At 38.8% G+C, this 21,077-nt stretch overlaps 1 protein-coding gene and 1 long non-coding RNA gene across 11 annotated transcripts in view; one reads left to right on the top strand and one right to left on the bottom strand.

Annotated features, from left to right (window-relative positions):
• LOC105473609 (uncharacterized) overlaps positions 1-21,077 on the top strand; it is a 106,300-nt gene that overhangs the window by 71,564 nt on the left and 13,659 nt on the right. For 4 of the 6 annotated variants that reach the window (XR_011625845.1, XR_011625844.1, XR_011625843.1 and 1 more), the window contains exon 1: positions 19,969-20,099. This is a non-coding gene — a long non-coding RNA (uncharacterized lncRNA). Of the gene's footprint in view, positions 1-18,301; positions 18,822-19,025; positions 20,100-21,077 lie in introns of those variants that run through there. The other 2 variants (XR_011625842.1, XR_011625840.1) reach the window with 2 other exon arrangements.
• Positions 13,778-21,077, bottom strand: part of LOC105473610 (solute carrier family 35 member F4) — a 288,352-nt gene continuing 281,052 nt past the window's right edge. For 2 of the 5 annotated variants that reach the window (XM_071100112.1, XM_071100111.1), the window contains 3 exons: positions 19,852-20,044; positions 16,563-16,652; positions 13,780-14,456 (listed from right to left, as the gene is read on the bottom strand). In XM_071100112.1, the coding sequence (XP_070956213.1) occupies positions 14,215-14,456; positions 16,563-16,652; positions 19,852-20,044 (525 nt within the window). In that variant the 3' untranslated portion in view covers positions 13,780-14,214. Of the gene's footprint in view, positions 14,457-16,562; positions 16,653-19,851; positions 20,045-21,077 lie in introns of all 5 variants that reach the window. The other 3 variants (XM_011727467.3, XM_011727468.3, XM_024790247.2) reach the window with 3 other exon arrangements.

Genomic DNA, 21,077 nt, shown 5'->3' with positions numbered 1-21,077 from the left:
GATTATTTGTCTTCTGTTTTTGTTGACTTGCTTGAGTTCCTTGTATATTCTGGGTATTAGACTCTTGTTGGATGTGTATTTTGCAAATATTTCCTCCCGTTCTACAGGTTGTCTGTTCACTCTGTTATTTTTTTGCTGTGCAGAAGCCTTTTAATTTAAGTCCCATTTGTCTACTCTTGTTTTTGTTGCCTATACTTTTGAGGTTTAGTCATGAATTCTTTGCGTAGACCACATTGTTGTTGGAATTTTGTAGAATGCTTTCTGGCATCTATTTAAAGGACCATATAGTTTTTGTTCTTGGTTCTGTTATTGTGATGTATCACATTTATTGATTTGTGTATGTTAAACTACCCTTGCATCCCTGGGGTGAATCCCACTTAATTGTTGTGAATGATCTTTTTAGTGTTGTTGAATTTGATTTGCTAGTATTTTGTTGATAATTTTTGCATCTATGTTCATCAGGGATATTGGTAGATAGTGTTCTTTTTTTGTCGTACTCTTGTCTGGGTTTGACATCAGGGTGACGCTGGCCCCATGGAATGAGTTTAGAAATATTCACTTTGCTTCAATTTTCTTTGAAGAGTTTGAGTAGAATTGGTATTAGTTATTTAAATGTTTGGTAGAATTCAGCAGTGAGGCCATTACATTGTGGGCTTTTCATAAATAGAAGACTCTTTTTTTTTACAAGTTCAGTCTCATAACTCACTATTGATTTGTTGAGGTTTTCTATTTTTTCATAAACCATGAATCTTGGTAGGTTTTATGTGTCCAGGAATTCACCCACTTCTTCTAGGTTTTCTAATTTTGTTAGTGTATAATTGTTTATAATAATCTGTAATGATTCTTTGTATGTCTGTGGTCTCAATTGTCATGTTTTCTTTTTTTAAGCCTGATTTTATTTACTTAGGTCTTTTTTTTTTCTTAGTCTAGCTAAGGATTTGTAAATTTTGTTTTTCTTGCCAAAAAAACAACTTTTTGTTTTGTTGATCTTCTGTATTCTTTTTAGCCTCAATTTCATTTTTTTTTTCTGCTCTGATCTTTATGATTTCTTTCCTTCTACAAATTTTGGATTTAGTTTGTTATTGCTTTTCTAGCTCCTTGAGGGGCATCATTAGGTTGTTTATTTGAAATCTTTCTACTTTTTTGATACAGGCATTTATTCCTATACATTTTTCTCTTAGTACTGCTTTTGCTGTATACCATAGATTTGGGTATGTTGTATTTCCATTTTTATTTGTTTTAAGAAATTTAAAAATTTCCTTTGTAATTTCTTCATTGATTCCTTCAAGAGTACGTTGCTTAATTTCCATGTGTTTATGTAGTTTCTGAGGTTTCTCTTGTATTGATTTCTAGTTTTATTTCATTGTGGTTACAAAAGATACTTGATATGATTTCTACTGTTTTGAATTTGTTGAGGCTTGTTTTGTGGCCTAAGATATGGCCTAGTTTGGAGAATGTTTTATATGCTGATGAATAGAATGTGTATTCTGCTTCAGTGGGCAAAATGGTATAAATGTCAATTAGGACTATTTGGTTTAGTATGTAGTTTAACTTTGATGGTTCTTTATTGATATTTTTGTATGGATAACCTGTCCATTACTGAGAGAAGGGTGTTGAAGTCTCCTACTATTATCGTATTGCAGTCTATTTCTCCCTTAGGTCTTTTAATTTTTGCTTATATACTTCAGTGCTCAAATGTTGGGCACACAGATATTTATAATTGTTATATCTTCTTGCTGAATTGACCCCTTTATTATTATATAGTGACCTTCATTGTCTTTTTGTGGTCTCTGACTTGTAGTCTATTTTTATATTATACGAACTCCTGCTCTTTACGGTTTCTACATACACGGAATATCTTTTTCTCTCCCTTCACTTTCAGTCTATGTGTTTCTTTATAGGTGAAGTGGGTTTCTTGTAGGCAGCATATAGTTAGGTCTTGTTTCTTCATCCATTCAGCCACTCAATGTCTTTTAATTAGATAATTGAGTCCATTTGCATTTAGTGTTATTGATAAGTAAAGACTTACTACTGCCATTTTGTTGCTTGTTTTATAATTGTTTTTATAACTTATTTCTTCTATTCTTACTGTCTTCTTTTATGGTTAAGTGATTTTCTCTGGAAATTTTGTTTTATTGCTTTTTATGGAGTCTAAGATAGGTTTTTGCATTGTGGTTACCATGAGAATTACAAAAGCAGCTTATAGATATAGCAAGTTATTTTAAAGAGATGACAACCTAACTTAGATCATAAATTAAAAAAAAAATCAAAAAAATTTAAAAAAACCATCTACACCAGAGGTGTCCAATCTTTTGGCTTCACTGGGGAAGAATTGTCTTGAGCTACACATAAAATACACTAACACCGATAGCTGATTATCTAAAAAAGAAAAGTCACAAAAAAAATCCCATAATGTTTTAAGAAAGTTTACAAATTTGTGCTGGGCTGTATTCAAAGCTGTCCTGAGTTGCATGCAGCCTGTGGGCCACAGGTTGTACAAGCTTGATCTACACCTTAACTCCATCCCCTGCATTTTGAATTTTTGTTGTTTTAATGTACATATTTTTATATTGCCTATATCTTAACAGGTTGATGTAGCTTTTATTGTTTTTTGATAGAATTACCTTTTAGGTTTTATACTAGAGTTATGAATGGATTGCATACCACCTTTAAAGTATTAGAGCATTCTGAGTTTTTCCGTGTACTTATTTTTACCAGTGGGTTTTATACCTTAAAATTTTTTTTTGCATGTTAATTTTTGTTTTTAGGTTGAAGTGCTTCCTTTGGTATGTCTAACAAGACAGGTCTGCTTGTGGTGAATTCTCTCAGCTTTTATTTGTCTAGGAAAGACTTTATCTCTTCTTCATATTTGAAGGATAGCTTTGCTGCATGCAGCATTCTTAGATGGCAAAGTTCTTTTCTTGAGCACTTTGAAAATGTCATCCCACTCACTTTTTATTGTGGTTTCTGTTGAGAAGTCTGGTGCCAGATGAATTGGAAGTGCTTCATTGTTATTTGCTTTCTTTTGTTTGCTGCTTTTAGGATGCTCTCTTCGTCCTTGCCTTTTTAGGGTTTGCTTATTATATTCCTTTGGGTAGTCTTTTTTTTTTTTTTTTTTTTTAGATGGAGTTGTTTTTTTTTTTTGCCCAGACTAGAGTGCAATGGCATGATCTTTGGCTCACTGCAACCTCTGCCTCCTGGGTTCAAGTGACTCTCCTGTCTTGGCCTCCCAAGTAGCTGGGACTACAAGTGCATGCCACAACAGCTGGCTAATTTTTGTGTTTTTAGTAGAGACAGAGTTTCACCATGTTGGCGAGGCTGGTCTTGAACTCCTGACCTCAGGTGATCTGCCTGCCTTGGCCTTCCAAAGAGCTGGGATTACAGGTGTGAGACTGTGCCCAACTGGGGTAGTCTTATTTGGATCAAATCTGTTTGGTTTTCTTTCTGATCTTCCTATACCTGGATATTAATATCTCTTCCAAATTTTGGAAAATTTTGAATAAGCTTTCTACCCCTTGTTCTTTCTCTCTTTTGAACATTAATACTTCTTAGATCTGGTCTTTTAAGTTAATTTTCTATATCTTGTAGGTGTTCATTTATTTTTATTCTGTCTTCTCTTTTCTCCTCTGTGTGTTTTCAAATAGCCTGTCTTCAAGCTCACCAATTCTTTCCTCTACTTGATCTATTCTTCTGTTGAAACCCTCTAATGATTTTTTCAGTTTAGTAAGTATATTTCTCAGTTCCAAGATTTCTGTTTGATTTTTTAAATTACTTTAATCCTTTGTTAAATTTCTCTAATAAATTTCTGGATTGCTTTCCTGCATTATCTTGAAGATCACTGAGTTTTGTTAAATGTTATATTTTCATTCTTGGTCAAAGAGCTCATATATCACCATCTTGTTAGGGTTAGTCACTGGTTCCTTGATTTGTCCATTTGGGTAGGTCATGGTTCCCTGTTTGCTGTTGTATGTTGTGGATGCACATCTATGTCTTTGCATTGACAAATTAGTTATTTATTCTAGCCGCCTCTCTCTGACTTGTTTTGTTTTTTATTGGACATGTTTGCCTAGAGATTCTTTGTTATTTATCTGTTAAATCTGTTAAATTTAATTCTTTTCTTTTCTTTTTTTTTTGATTTTTGTTTTTCCAGGCTGATGCCTCTTTTTTGGTACTAGATGATATTTTAAGCACAGGTTTGATTGGCTTTAGTAACTGGAACACTGACCATCTCAAACTGGGGAGGTCCCAGGGGAGATAACGCAGCAGTGTGGGAAGGCTGACTAGGGATTTGTGCCTCGGAGACCTGTGGCGTGAACCTCCTATAGCATGGAGCTGCTGAACAGCCACTCTAATTTGGTGTATCCTTTGGCTGATTACAGAGCAAAGTTTCCAGGGCTGGAAATTAGAGTAGTCTCACTTCTCCTTTCTCCTCTGGCTGTCCTTGGGGATATTTCTCCATCCTGGAACTCATGGAACTTCCTGTAGGTTGAGGAAGGATGAGGTCTCCTGCCAGGAAATCCAAGATGGTGGAGGAGTTGGTTGTCAACCGCAGTCTCAATTTTTCCAGTGTAGAAACCATGAGTTTGAGGAAAATTTTCCATGTGCTTGCTACAAGGCAGATTGCAGTGTGAGGCATTGTGGATATGGAAGTCCAATTCTCTTACCATCCGTTTTTTGTTTTTTGTTTTTTGTTTTTTTGTTTTTTTTTACTTCTCTGTGGCCCCAGGAACTGTCTCATCCTCATATTTGAGTTCTGGGATATTGCTGGTGCTGATCTCAGTGCTTTTGGCTTTCTGTGGGTGGGGAAAGTAAAACCAGCTTGCTTCTTGGCTGCCATTTTGGAACCAGAAGTCTCTCATAAGATTTTGACTAATTAGGCCAGGTATGGTGGCTCACACCTATAATCCCAGCACTTCAGGTGGCTGAGGCAGGCGGATCACTTGAGGTGAGGAGTTGAAGATCAGCCTGGTGAACATTGTGAAATCCTGTCTTTACTAAAAATACAAAAATTAGCCTAGCGTGGTGGTGGCCACCTGTAATCCCAGCTACCTGGGAGGTTGAGGCAGGAGAATGCTTGAACCTGGGAGATGGAGGTTACAGTGAGCTGAGATCATGCCACTGCACCCCAGCCTGGTTGAAACAGCGAGACTCCATCTCAAAAAAAAAAAAAAAAAAAAAAAGAGTTTGACTGTCAGTAGATACCAGAAATTATATTATGACTATTTGACAAAGTAACTAAATGACTATGATATATTCTATAATTAGAACATAAGCTGTCATTTTAGTGGATCACGAATAGATTATTTTCATTAAATAAATATTCTAGTTAACATTTGGCTCTTGTTTGGAAGAGCAGGATTGCAAGTTTTCTAAGAATCATACTCAATTCAAATATACCAATTCCAAAACCATATTGAACAGTAGTTTTCCTCGATTCAGAAGAAATTTTAGAACATGTAGACTCATAGCTTCACCATTATAAATGTGGACTTTTATATTGCTGGAGATATAAAGAGAGGGGATAAAAATGAAAAGGAGATACAGATATGTCAGAGAAGCCCTTGGAAAACTGAGAGTTAAGCGATAAAAATCAACACAATTAGTAAGATTAGGTAATAAAAATAGCGTCTAGGCCAGGAGTAGAAAGAGCCTCAAAGTTCAACTTAAATATAATCAATTATGTTAACATTTCTAGGAGAAGAAATCTATCAATTAGAAGAGAGTGATCAACGTGAAACAGAACACACCACAGTGTCTATTCAGCACTGCTCAGATCATATGTAGAGGTTATTGAAGGGCAAACTTTCAGATGAAAGAGGATTTTTCTGGTGATAGTTGACAGCAATAGAATTATTATACAAAAAAATATAAGTAGCCGGGCGCGGTGGCTCAAGCCTGTAATCCCAGCACTTTGGGAGGCCGAGACGGGCGGATCACAAGGTCAGGAGATCGAGACCATCCTGGCTAACACGGTGAAACCCCGTCTCTACTAAAAAATACAAAAAGCTAGCCGGGCGAGGTGGCGGGCGCCTGTAGTCCCAGCTACTCGGGAGGCTGAGGCAGGAGAATGGCGTGAACCCGGGAGGCGGAGCTTGCAGTGAGCTGAGATCCGGCCACTGCACTCCAGCCCAGGTGACAGAGCGAGACTCCGTCTCAAAAAAAAAAAAAAAAAAAAAAAAAAAAAAAAATATATATATATATATATATATATATATAAGTAAAGTTTAAAAATTACAAGTCATAAGATTACCTCATGCTCTCACTTATATGTGGGATCTAAAAAAGCCGAACTCATAGAAGCAGAGAGTAGACTAATAGTTTCCAGAGGTTGGGCTAGGGGTGGGAGTGGGGATTAGGGAGATGGTCAAAGGATACAAAATTTCGGTCAGGTACAAGGAATAATTCTAAGAGATCTATGGAACAACATGATGACTATAGTTAATAACAATGGATTCTATTCTTGAAAATTTCTGAGAGTAGATTTTAAGTGTTCTTACCAGGTAAGTATATGAGGTAATACATATGTTAATTACCCTGATTCAGCTATTCCACAGTGTATACATATTTCAAAATAACATGTTGTATCCTATATTCATTGATATAGTCAATTTAAGAAATAAATGGATGTTTAAAAATTATAATTGGATTTTCTAGGAGGCTTTATCAAAGAAAATGAAAACTGGAAATATTTTAATATTAATATGGGTTAATGCAAATAAAAATATAACAAGGTGGAAATTTTAGCTATATATGCCCAGATATATTACATAGCCAATAAGATAGAGAAGATAGAGAGTACCTTGTTTCTGCATTCTTGGGATTTTAGGAGTGGAAGAGCCAAGGGCACTGAAGGAAATAATGTAGAGATCTTAGTTTCAGTGCATCACTTTCAGTTTTCTAGGTAAATGTAACACCTATTATATCTGAACAGGAATTATATTTAAGGGAAGTAATCAGTGTATCATGTATACTTGGACTGTTTTGGTCATAACCAGTGTCTAGAAATCAAGTGTTGGCAACTCTATGATGTCTGCTTGTTAATGTCTTTTGCTCAGGGGAAGTTCAAACTAGGATTTGCTGGGATACGTTCTTCTAGTGGACTTTGTAATTGGCTTGGCATGGGAGCAATTGTACCAGTCATTCTTGATTCTTCTCTTCACTGCTGGCTATTGTCCAGCAGAATAAGTCCATCCCCACAAGGGAGTAGAAGTTGAAATGGAAATGAAAAATAGAAATGAAGCATACATCTGATTCTCATTCTTTAATTTCAGGTTCACCAAGCAACCTTTTCATTAATGTTCAGCTTCCCAGGCAGATTTGGCTCTTAGGGAAAGATTATACTAGTCTTACTAATGTGAGAGTTTTAGTCCACATGACAATACAGTTTATGATTATTGATGAATTCATTTTATATTTGTAGCATAGTGGTCATTAATCTAGTGACTTTCAAATTTTAGCAGGTTTTCAGATCACCTGCATTATCTGAGTGTGTGCTTGGTTAATATCAAGCAAGTCTTGTTAAAACCAGATTGCTGGACTTTATCCCTAGAAATTCTGCTTCACTAGGTCTGGGATGAACCTGAAGAATTTGCATTTATACCAAATTCCCAGATGCTGCTGATGCTGCTGATTAAGGAACCACAATTTGAGAATCACTGGGGTAGTTTTTAAAACATTGACAAGACTTAGTTTCTGGCCCCACAGTGCGGGGGACCAGATCCAAAACATTGGTAACTTCTCCTGGGTAGATACCATCTTATGAATATTCCTGATGGCTAGTTAACTAACCTGTCCCTGGACACTGTTCTATCTTGGGGAATTTCTTCTAACCATTGATGAGAGTTAAGTTATTTATATTATCAATCAGCCAAATCTATCCTGTCTTATTAATATCAGAAACTGTTTAATAAATTCCTGATTTTCACCTTTATTACTTGCTGTTTAATGCCATAAGAGTAGGCAATTCTATTACTTTCTGAAAAATACAATCTAGCTTTTTTTCCACAAGTTAATTACAACGTCTAAAATTATAAGTGGTCTTTTCCAAAATAATGCCTTTCTTTCCACTTGAATTCTCATCAGTCTTTTGACTTTCCAGCATTCAAAGCAGATGCTATCACTTTTGCATCAATAAGAGCTGGTATCAGATGAAAGTTCCTTGCCCATTTCAACTCACTTTTTTTTCCAGATCTTCACAAAGTTTTCCAATTGGTTGCAATTTTAAAATGCTGTCCTTGTCTCTATTTCTTGGCTCTCCTTGCTGGCAGTTCTTGCTTGCCTGACATAAGCAATACTCAGTATATTTTGTCTTGACAGAATCTGACCGAATAATTGTCTCTTTCCAAAGCTGGTTTGTCCTCCCAAATTTCTTTCACTGTTCTCTATCCCTTTGCTGTGGTCTGAATGTCTGTGTTTTCCCAAAATTTATATGTTAAAATTTTAACCCCCAAGGTGATGGTATTAAGAGGTGGGCCTTCTGAGAGGTGATAAGGTCACGAGAGCCCACTCTCATGAATGTGATTAGTACTTTTTAAAAAGAGACTTAAAGGAGCTTATTCACTCCTTCTGTCATGTGAGGCCACATCCAGAAGGGGCCTTCTAAGAGCCAGGAAGCGGGTCCTCAACAGACACCAAATCTCCCAGCTCCTTGATCCTGTATTTCCCAGCCTCCAGTACTGTGAGAAGTAAATGTTTGTCTTTTGAAGCCGCCCAGTCTAAGCTGTTTTGTTATAGCAGCCTAAATGGACTAAGGACGTTCTTCAAGCAAGTGATTCTTAACCTGTTACAGCGGTGCTGTCCCATATATAATTTGAGCCACAAATGCAAGCCACTTATATATTAATTAAAAATTTTCTAGTAGTTACATTAAAAGCTAAAAAGAAACATGTTAAAATGATTTTATAATACATTTTATTTAACCCAACATATCCAAAACATTCTAATTTCAATATGTAATAAATATGGAGCTATTAATATAATAGCTTACTTTTTTCATACTAAGCCATCAAATTTTGGTGTGTTTGACACAGCACATCTTCATTTGTACTAGCCACATTTCAATAGCCACATGTGGCTGGTGGCTTACGTGTAGGATAGTGGGGTTTTAGAGCCTCTGCATTCTCAGACTTTATTCCTCCAGAGTAAAGCGATGAAGTTCACAGTATTTGATAAACTCTGTCAGGGGGTTCTTGGGACAGCCCCTGAAGCCCATTCTTGGAGCTCTGGTGAAGATTTCTTGCTCTTAAGATCCCTCAGGCTCCAGAAGGATATGATGCTTCTGTCTCCAGCAAACAACAATAAAGTAGCCTTTGCTTTTGTGGAACACATGTGGAGCGTCCTGGTCAATGAGAGCATTGAAGCGTGATGCTTCTCCTCCTGCCTCTGGGGTCTCAGTGCTAGCACCCCCACACCGTTACCCCCTACACTCTCCCTGTTCTTACCTCACCTACAATTGCTACAGATGTGGAGGAAAAAAGAAAAAAAAAAGAATAAAAATAATTAGGATGAATAGAGACTTCTTGTTCTAGCCTGCCAGATTAACTGGCCTGGCCTGTGCTAGGTGTTCTTTGTATTTGCGACAGGGGTTTATGGATAAGTAAGAAAGAGGATTTGTACTTAAATATCAGAAATATTCTAATGCTTGGCCGGTTATACCGTTCATGCTTTTATCTCTTACATTGTCCTCCAAATCATTTGTCCTCTGGTGAATCTTGACAAAGCGCCTGCACAAAATTAACAGGCATGCAAAGCCTGGATGAGCAAAATTGATTTGCCTATAATCTGTTTGTGAAGAGATCAGGACGTGGTTGAAGTGATTTTAATTTCAGAGCCCAAGTTGCTAGTCTGTCTTTTTGTCAGGCAATTAGTTCCACTGACTGGGCAAGAATGCCATGATGCAGAGTACCCAGGGGAACCAGGCAGATGGAAAAGGCATATCCTTTTTTCATTCCTTGGAGCATTCCTCGTGCCAGGCTTCTTTTGTCTCTCTCGTTTATTTTGGGTAAAATTCCCTGCTTGGCACCAGGCTCCGTGACTTTGCTGGGGCACAGGGCTGTGAAATAAGTTGACCAAAAAGACAGGCCTAAGGGCCAAATCTGTAGGTGAAAGTTCTAGATGAGGACCTCAAGGGAGGTGAGCAGTGGAGGAAATTCTGACAATAGTTACTGCTTCTGGCCTGTCTGGCTGTGCATTCAGATCTTCACCCATGGTATTTCATTTTATTTTTTCAACAATCCCAAATGATACTAATATCCTCATTTTGCTGCTAATGAAAGTGAGGGGCAGAGAGAGGTTAGTCATTTGCCAAAGTTCCATCTCTAAGAAGGGCAGAGTCAAGGTTGAAGCATGGTGCTCTTCGTCCCTGGACTGTGCTGGCCACTCAGGAACCTACAGAAGCCATCGCTTCCTGGACTTTGGGAAGGGGAAAGGTGTGGATAAAGAGGCAGGATAACAGTAACAACACGGTACTCCCACCCACTAGCGCAGGGTCTTTGTCTTCCTCCCTTAATTATTCTTCATACCTAACTGAATGTGGCTCATCTAAGGCACAACATAGGCACATAAGAGGCACAACCTTATTTACCGGTGACTGACCTACATTATCCTGATTCTCATAATGACCATGAGCAATAACAAGGAAAGGTATTATTATCTTTATTCATGACTACTTTACCTGAATTAAAGGGACTATCTCACATTCCCAAAGCTGATTTAAATAAATTTCTGAGTTGTTTTAATTGTCAGGGTGACAGCTTACCTATAAAGGTTGCAGGCTCTTGGAAGCAGGGATCATTCCTATACACTTTTGTATCTCTCCCCACAGCACAGAGAACATTTCTATGAGCACAGAAAGTTCTATAAGAGAGTGCTACTCTAGAGGCCAGCAAGAGCCAATTGGTAACAGTTTAACACACTACCCTACTTCAAAGCCAGAGGTTTGAAGTTAATAATTTTTGAATGAATAAATGAATGAATACCATAATGAAAGTGTTCTCTTAATATAGACTGAGCTAACTACCGTGATCAGTCATAGGCCGAATTAGTGCTTTCCAGGGTAGCTGACTCCATTTTTCAAAATGAATCATCAAAAAGAACAAAACAACTCTTTTCTTAAAGATGTCAAAGTGCAATTTTAAATGTCATGTTAAGTAATGGCAAGATGCTAGAGTGGGTTAGCAGTGATTACTACTATTTAACAGCCATTTAAAAACAAGGCAAGTGTAATGTTTGCACCAATATGGCATTTAAATAGTCAAAACTACTCTACTTTGATAATGAATTAATTCATAATTACTAATATATTTCATTGACTTTATCTCATTTTTCATAAAGCTTAAACTATATCATTGTTATTATTTTAGTTAATATCATGTTATCTATCTATGCCAAGAGACTGGCATTGCCTTTTAAAGAAAAATGACAGAGAAATCAAAGGCCTGACACATTAAGGTTTTCATTTACCATGATGCCCAGACAGTGATATTCTGTGATATTCTGAGCTGTCTTTTCTTACCTTGTGATTGTCTCAGCAACACTTCTAGGGACACTCGAATAAAAACAAATAGCAAGGTAGATGCCACAAAGGCTAGGCTTCTTGCACTAGATTTCCCACAGAGTGCAGAATATCTTAACTTGCTAGATGCTCTACCCAGCCTCTTAGGGAAGAAGTTCATCAGTTCAGCATATTGGTGTTTTATGGAAACATGAGAAAGGCTGTGATACATCTAGCTCCTTTCAGTCCTTCCTTTAACCAGTCTCATCTATAAGAATGCCTGTCCTTAACTAAGACTGAGCTAATACAGTTTGGGTCAGGGGCCATATCTCCAGTGTAAAGCCACCCATTCATTCATTTACCATGTGTCTAGAAGTGCTAGGCACTAGGAACACAGTGATGAATGCCACACAGCCCCTGTTCTCAAGCAGCTCACGGTCTACTGGTAACTCAGACCAGTAGATCAGCAACCACCATGGAGGGTGATCAGCACTCAGTGGGGGTAAGCAGAGACTGCCAAAGAAACCACGTTGTACAGCATGGGAGCTAAGAAAAGACTTCCCAGAAAAATAGCAACAAATAATGTCATGAAGCCTAGATAAAGGCTTTCCAGATGGTGGCAGGGGGAGAGAGAGAGAACAAGAAAGAGAATGTGGCTTGATTGAGCCTGTGGAGAGAAGTATAGTGTCATTGAAGCATAGAGATTTCAGGAGGCCACAAAGGGTAGTGTGGTAGAATGAGGCTCTAGAGCTGTGCAGTCCGGTGTAGTAGCCAAGAGCCATATTTGGCTACTTATTTATTTTAGAGATAGGGTCTTGTCCTGTTGCCTGGACAACTTGGCTGGAATTCAGTGCCACAGTCATAGCTCACTGCAGTCTCGAGCTCCTGGGCTCAAGTGATCCTCCTGCCATGGCTTCCCAAAGCACTGGAATTACCGGTGTGAGTCTGACTGTACATTTGGCTCTTTGAGAGAATGAAAATTAAATACAAATAGAAATGTGGTTCCTCAATTGTACTAGCCACATTGAATCTGCTCAGTAGCCACTTGTGGCTACTATATTGGACCACACAGATATGAAATATTTCCATAATCACAGAGAGTTCTACTAGACATTGCTGCTCTAGAGCCTGGCAGGGGCCAATGAGGAACTTTGAATGACATACCAAGGTGTTTGGACCTTATCCTGAGGATAATAAGACCACACTGAAGCATTTTATATAAGGGAGTAGAATGATTAAATCTATGTGTTAGAAAAGTCACTCTATAGGTCACATAAGAAATTACAGAGAGGCAAGTCTAGGAATTAGAGATATCAGTGAAGAAAGTATTGGATTAAGCAGAGCAAGAGATGATGGGGGCCTTGGATGGGTAGAATAGGAGAGAAGTACATGGACTCAATAAATTTTAAGAAATAGAGTCAAGACATATTAAACAATATGGAACAATATCTAAACAGATGTGCAGGATGAGAAGGCAGAGGTGAGGTTGATCTCCAGCTTAGGCAGCTAGTAAATAATGGTATCATTAACATAGACAGGGAACAGGCAGAGGAAAGGAACAGGTCTGGGGAGGAGTGATGATAAATTCAACTTTGTTTTTGCTATATTTGAGGTATACAAGGAGGCGTCCAAGTGAGCTGCAGAAGACATTTGAAGAGTCAGAGCTAAAGCTCAAAGGACAAATCTAGGCTGGAGATTAAGATTTTTATGTCATCACCATATGGATGACAGTTGAAGCCATGGGAGTAGAGGAGTTCCCCAAGGGAGAGAGTGTGGAATGAGATACTAAGAAGGCCAAGGTCTAAACTTAGAGAACCCTGATGGTGATAAGATCAGCCTAGGAAAAAAAGCCAAGGTAAGCAACCAGAGAGGTAGAAATAGAACCAAAAGAAAGTAGTGGGATTCAAGCAAAGAGAGAGTATTTAGGAAAAAGGAGTGGTCATTGTGTCATATGTGTCAGAGGGCACAATAAGGTAAGGGTTGAAATATATCAATATGATTTTGCAAGAGAGAGGTTGATCATCGGGGAAAGCACTTCCAGAGAACTGATGAGGGCAGAAGGTGCATTGCAGTGGGCTGAAAAGTGAATGGGAGTTGAAGAAGTGAAAGCAAATATAAACAACTCTTTCAGGATAGCTCATTCCCGTCCATATCCACTGTGCCATTTTCAAATGTCCACCTCATAGTAAAGATATTTGTGAACTGTCTTATCCTCCAAACCATTCTAAGCTCATCAGAAGTACAAATGGGTATTCTATATTTTTATTCCTCATTGTTTCTACTGTGGGTTTTACATATAGAAAATGCTCTGTTTAAATCTGTAATACATTTCCCCGGCTTTCAAGTATGTATTTTCATGTGTTATTCTCTTAGACAACTTTTTTTGATTGAGTAGGAAGAACTCAGTTTCAGTTGAGAAAAAGATAAGTCCATAATTTAATTGACTCTTATAGTTTCAGGAAATTTTGTGAGTCAGGGGAGGGGAAATTTTAAAAAATCAGAAAACAGAACAAGGACAAATGTGTTTTAATAAAAAAACTATTATGATTATTTACACCAATTCCTTGATAAGCATATAAATGTAAACTTTTATTGTTGGCATTATTTCACATATGATTTATCCAAATTCAGAGTTAATACTGTCATTTGAGTGTACAGGTAGTGAGAAAATTTTGTTATATTCACAGAATATACATACACGTGCATTCAAAATGTGTCCCTCTCTAAGCCAGTGGTATAGACACTGTCCCATTGGCTCTGCCTCTGCCTCGCAGGTGTACGCTGGGATCAGTCACATCATCCATATGCTCCTCACTCTTCTTTTCCTTCAGGCTGTTGATGAACCGCAGGGTGATTTCATCCCATTCTTCAGGCAACAGCATCAGCAGAAACCCAATGCAGATGATGATGGTAGCAGCCAGGCGGACGACATTGAATATCACCTCCTGCTTTAGGAGATCCACAGCTAGGAAAGAAAAATCAAGTCATGCATTGCATATGCCTGTTTCTAAGCTTTGAAAACAAGTCACCAAAGTCTATGTTACTTCTAGAGAATTCCAAGAGTCGTCTTTATTCTTCCAAGTTAGTGTTTCCTTTTTCCACATTGCTAGGTTTGCTTTCCATTGCTTGTCTCTAAATCATGCTTATCTTTCAAGGCTTAGCTCAAATTCCATGTAATCTGACTTACTTTCCTCCCCAGTTTTCTCTCAGTACTTTTCCTCTGTACCCCTTTACCCGTCTCCAGTTTCATTGGACCATTGGAGATTTTTCAAATGAGCCAAACTTTTTAGTGTCTAAGACTTCTGCAGGCTGTTCTTTTAAAAATGTAATTGAGGTGAAATTCATGTAATATAAAATTAACCATTTTAAAGTGGACTTAGTGGCACTTAGTATATTCACAATATTATGCAGCCACCACCTCTCTCTGGCCCCCAAATATCTCCATCACTTCAAAATAAAAGCCCATACCGATTAACTCCTTAGCTTCTTACCCCCACTCCCCAGCCCTCAGCAACCACCAATGTACTTTTTTTTCCCCCTATAGGTTTGCCTATTCTAGTTATTTTATATAAATGGAGTCACATCCTCTGTCCTTTTGTGACTGGCTTCTTTCACTTAGCAAAATATTTTTGAGGTCCATCCATATTGCAGCATGTGTCAGCACCTCATTCTTTCTTATGGCTGAATAATATTTCATTGCATCATAATTTGGTTAGTCATTCAACTGCTGATGGACATTTAGGCTTCTCTACCATTTTGCTATTGGGAATAGGGCTACTATGAACATTTGTGTATGAGGATTTTTTAAATCTGTTTTCACTTTTCTGGGGTATGCAGTCAGCAGTGGAGTTGTTGGCCACACATGTGCTATTCTTTTTGCACGAGCTACCCTTCACTCCTCATATCTCACTTCATCCAGCTAAACCTCTCCTTAGATCTCTTCCCTTAGGCTTCTCGCAGGAAGCCTTTTGGATGCTCCTCCTACGCACCCTTGCAGCATTCAGCACATACCTCTATTAAAGCAATTCTATGTTGTAATTACTCAATTTTTTTCTTTTTGTCTCCCTCTCAATGCTACATGGTCCTGAGGGCAGAGACTGTGCCTTATTCAGGACCTGTCACTAGTGTTAGGAAAGTTCCTGGCGTACACTAATTGCTCAGAAATTATTTGTCAGATGAATGAATGAACTTCCTTGACAACTCCACTCAGATATTTCTTTCCTCTGAATGTCTTATAGCCACTGGAGTCTGTCTCACACAATTTGGCATTTAATAATAAATTATTTTGTAGAGTCCCAAGTTGTTTCATGTAGGTTGGCCTTCTTTTACAAATTCAGTCATAAACATCTTAAGAGAATAATAATGTAATTTTTTTTTCATTTTTGCAGTCCTGATCACATGACAAATGTTCAATAAACATTTGCTGATTGTCGTGGAGGACAGAAAAGTGGCTGCTCAAGACTTGAAATTATAAAATTTTAAAGTTAAAAGGACTATACAATCATCCAGATAATCCATTTGTATTTCTTGTTTCACTGGCAGGTTTCTCTAGAAATATTATCCTGGAAAAATAGCTTCTCTTGTCCCTGAGGTGAATAAAATTGTTTTTTCCTTATATCTATCCCAGAGGGCCACCTGCTCTGCCCCAGGAGAGCCTTCTGTGGCTCCCCATGGATTGTCTGAGGAGAAGCCAACCCCATGTACATCCTCTACACTTTCATTAGTGACAGTTACTTGAAAGTCCTATGCTGGGATGCCTTTTGTTTCCATAGGACTTTCTCTAAAAATACCACAAAATTAGGTTGTCAGGGAGATTACATGAAACCCAAATGATACATTTGGTATTTAATTCTAAAAGCACAACCAAGTAAAAACAGTGTTTTTTAGCTGCAAATTTTAAATCTGCTGCATAGTTATTCTGTTGTCTGCCACCTTCACGATATTTAAAAACATCTTCCCAGGCAAGGAACATAATTCACAATTTCTAGAAGGAACAACTCAGGACACAGAACAAACACAAACAAGAGACTTGTAGTGGCCAGGATCTGCACATGTCACATGGTACCTGTACCTGCATTTCCAGGAACACTGAGCACTGTCCCAATGGAGATTAGGATTGGGTATGTCAGCACCACCCCAACATTCACCAGGATGTTGAAGGCTGTAAAATAGAGGAGGAAATACAAGATAAAGGAGAAATAATATGCTGGACTTTTTTCTTCTCAAAGTAAATGAATCAATGTCTTTGCTACATGTGCCTTTTAAACTGTCTATACCTTTGATCCTCTAATTTTGGAGATGGAAGATGGATGCATGTGTATTCTACCTGAATTAGTCATTTTTTTCTTTCCTCCTCTGCCACTCTGTTTAGCTGAATCTTGCCAATAGGCTGGCAAAAGGCATATAGAGCAAATACAAAGAGGTAAAATAGATTCACAGCACTGCTTATTGGCACTATAAAGGTAGGTTGGGGCCAGCCAGAGGTTAAAAGCAGGTGATTGATTGAAGATGGTGCCTCATCTCTTTATTGCTATGCTATTTTGTGCCACATTCCTGGACATTAAATGGCTCCAGTGTTACTGCCTAAAGGAAGGTCTATCCAATGATAGCCTATGCTGTTTTATCCCCTCTCTCTGGAGGTCAGCATCATGCGGGCAAACAAGGGTGGGTTTAAATGTAATTCACTGAATTCCAGAGACTGTCTCCATATCCTGATTTGTGTACAGATAATCAGAGAGCAGATCCACAGAACCAACTGAAGGTGTAGCTTCATGCTCTTCAATGAATACCTTTTGGAACTCTTTGGTTAAATATAAAATTAGTTACAATAATCATTTATTCACTTTAAAACTTATCAAAAACACATTTTCAAAAAGAAATTATAAATTACAAAACATTATTCTAATAGAATCCACTCAAATGTTTGTTTCAGGGGATAGAGAGATGAGTGCTATCTCCATGACAATGAGGGAAGCATGTTGCCTATATCTCTGTAGAACCAAAAAAAGTTCTAGAACCATTCCAATTAGGATGATGTATGTTCTTCTATTGTCATCTGTAATTCCCGCTTTAGGCCCACTGGGTCACTTGTGCTTGATAGTTAGAAACAGTGAGTTTGACTTTTACACGACTTGGGCTCCTTTTTGTTGTTCATACAATAGTAGTGGCAAGCAAGGCAGAGGGTCTTCCTAAGCTAATAACTGCTCCTCATTCCTGACAAAGCTGCAACATGAATGAATATTCCAGCACTTTGATGCTCTCCTCAGACTTAGGGAGTCCAACATGGCAAATTCTTACAAATCAGGAATTTATGAAATACAGCACAGGCTCTGCTGAACTCCATAGTATGGGGCCTAGCCTGAGTTTAAGTGCAATTCAGACATGCTAGGTGAAGGGAGGAGGCTGACTTGCATTTGGGATAACGCATTTCTGGAAAGGTAGGTCAACCTGAGAGGATTGAGGCAAAGTAAATGTAAGCAAACAAGAAACCATAACTACAGGAAATGTGGGGTAGTTCAGGGTGCAGACTGATGTGTATCTCTCAGACCTGTGTCAGCCTAACCTCAGCCAGATCATGTCTGATTTCTATGGAGAAAAGAGGGATGGCAATAAACACTTAGAAATAGGAGCACTGAAGACCGTAAGATCCTGGGTGTGTAACAGCCAGGAGGGAAGCTATCTCCTCAATTGTCACAGCACAACTTTGGCACAGTGAGCTCTGCAGTGCACTGGGGTGGGCCTGGTGGAGCAGCTGCAGTGCTGCTTAGCACTGCAGCCAGTGGAGTGTGGAGCTCATACTGCTTGGTGGCGAATGCCAGTGTTTAGCTAGCACAGGTGGCATCCAGCCTCTGCAGGCTTGCTTAGGAACATGTATTGGATATGCCAAGGAGTATATGTTGGTGGAGGGCTACTTTGCAGCAAGGTGGAAATCATGTGTGCAATGAGGAGGCTAAAGGTCATTAAAATTTTAATTAGGATTGTTCCCATTTATGTTGTTTTTGGCCAGAAAATAATCTAGGTGCTTTTAATGAGGATGTTTTGGTCTTACGGAAATATCGCTATTGATTTCTACTCAACTTAGCAGAAGTTATGAGAGGTGCTAACCATATAATTTTGGCATCGAAAAGTAGAACTCAAGGGACCAACAATTAATATTTGATCCTTCTCTTGAGTGTTTTCTGTCTAAGACCTCCCCTGAGTCTGAGGGACTGAGCCAGCATAGAAAAAGATGACCCAATCAATACTCTTGCAGGGATGAAAATAAGAACATGTTGCTCCCAGGAATTGCAGTGCTGCTACTATTTCAAATTATGTCACCTCAATAAAGAAGGTCAGTTGAGGGTTGATAGATGTTCTGCAGGCCGAGTATTGTGGGAAAATGAGGAGTGGGCAGAGGGAGTTGACCTCCGAGTGGCGTGTGGAAATGGGAGCGGCATGAAAAGGATTTGATTCTGAGTAAACAAACACCAAGTCATTGGGTTGTTGCTATTTTTTGACTGCTTGGTGAGAGAAGAGCAACCTTGTTATTTTACAGGCTCCTCTCACATCAAGTGACAACAGCAGCACAGCTTAAAAGTCGGATCCCGGAGCTCAGGTGAGGCAGCCAGCCTCAGAGTTATAGGAAGTTAGCAGTGAGGACATTACAAAGACTCCAGGTGATTTTTTCTTGGCCATTAACTAGGCACTGTCTACCCAGCCAGGATCACCAAGCCCAGTGCATGCTGCTGTCTCTTTACTGGCAATGTCTTCCTATCACAAATCCATCCTCCATTCTCAGTCAGAGTGAGCTGTTTCATATGCAGATATGAGCCTATCACCAACCTGCTTAAAGATTATTAAGTGAACTTTAAATCCAAACACCTCAAAATGGCTTTCCAGGCTCTTCCCAACCTGCTTCCTTCTTAAATAGCATCTCCCTCCCTTCCTTCCTCCCTCCCTCCCTCCCGAACTCAGTGCTCCCACCAGTTTGAACCACTCTGAGTTCTTTGAATGCATCATCTACTCCCTAACCTCTGCTCAACACACCATGGCACACATGGAACATTATAACGCGATACAGTGCATTAGAAAGAACGAATGAGGCTGAAGAAGAATGGATTGAAGGCCAGTGGTATACAGAGAGGCCTGGGCCTCCATTGCACACCTTAACTCATGGGAGGCATACTAGTTAGATAGCTTGAACCTAATCAACCAGCAGCTTGCAAAGAACCTTCTAAACATGACCAATGATGTTGAACAACATACGTTTGGGAACTAGAGCACAGAGTTACCCAAGGAAATAATCCTATGATGATAATCTAACTAGCCAAAGAAAGATTGAGTGATATAGGGAATGGAAGGCAAAACCCGAGGCCACTTACCCAGCCACAGCCCTGCCATCCCACAGAGACAGCCCCACGGCAGAGCTGCAAAAGAGGACCAGTGCTCCACCTTGGTGAAATACAAGATGACTGGGGTGAAGGAGATGAAGATCAAATTGAAGAAACCCAAGGTGGAGACAAAGTGTGCGGCTTCCCCAAAGTTGGCACTTCCAAGAAACATTTTAAACAAGACCTGGAATGAGAAAAAAAACTCTACAGCCACACAGAGACTTAGCTAGAACAGAAAGGTAAGTCTTATGATTCTGTACTGTGAGCTAACTGGCCCAGAGTTTATTCTCCATTTCTTCTTGCCCTGACATCTTCACAGCACTAGATGGGCTGTTGAGATAAGGAATTAAAATACTCTATAGCCTTCATATGAAATTGCAAATGTCATAAAATGAATTTCTTATGATGCTGAAAACTGCTGGGTACTGTACATTGTGTTTAGTGCCACCATCAGTGATGGGTATCAGGCAAATGATAAATAAGAGTCCAGACAAGCCCAGAAAAATCTTCTAGGACTGACTGCCATTAATCCTTACCTTAAAGCATGGGATTTGTTTTATCCTTATTTTGATAGATACTGAAAAGTAAATTGGATGGAGAGACCCTGTCATTATGTTGAGAGAAATAATATTTATGCCTTGGATTTATACGCAATTTTCTTTGTGAGCTTAAAATGACTTCACAAATATGGTGCTTGTTCCCCAGATTAAAAAAGTTTTTATATATTATAAACCTGTGTGCAGAGGAAGATGGCAAGGAGAAGCAAATAGCTAAGATAAAATCACACAACAGGTCAGGGAGAAAGCCAAGTGTAGAGTCCATATTTCTTAGCTTCTTAAGCCCACCACTCCCTATACTAATCCTGTAACAACATAGAGTGAGGCAGATCTCTTCTGCCTGGAATTATATTATGGTGCAGACATGATTTGGTACATGTCAGCAAATATTACCACTCTCAGAATGAATACATTCTGTAACCTGGTCAGGGGAAATCCCTCTGCAAGAGAGCCATTCTGGTCATAGAGCAACCCCAGGTACTGTTTCTAATTTCAACTGAACTAATGATTTTTTTCTGCTGAAAGACTTAATCAAAAGAATTTGAGCACGTGGTAGTCTTTGGTCACATCAGACATCTTGGTGAATCTCACTTGGGGAGCAAGTTAGACACTAATGGCCGTTGAGTGAACATTTGTCAAGCTTGTCACACAGAATCAATG

The sequence above is a fragment of the Macaca nemestrina genome, chromosome 7 (genome assembly GCF_043159975.1).
Source record: "Macaca nemestrina isolate mMacNem1 chromosome 7, mMacNem.hap1, whole genome shotgun sequence".
NCBI classification, from domain to species: Eukaryota; Metazoa; Chordata; class Mammalia; order Primates; family Cercopithecidae; genus Macaca; species Macaca nemestrina.
The sequence above is the reverse complement of the archived record's forward strand: the minus strand, read 5'-3'. Positions and strand labels throughout refer to the sequence as shown.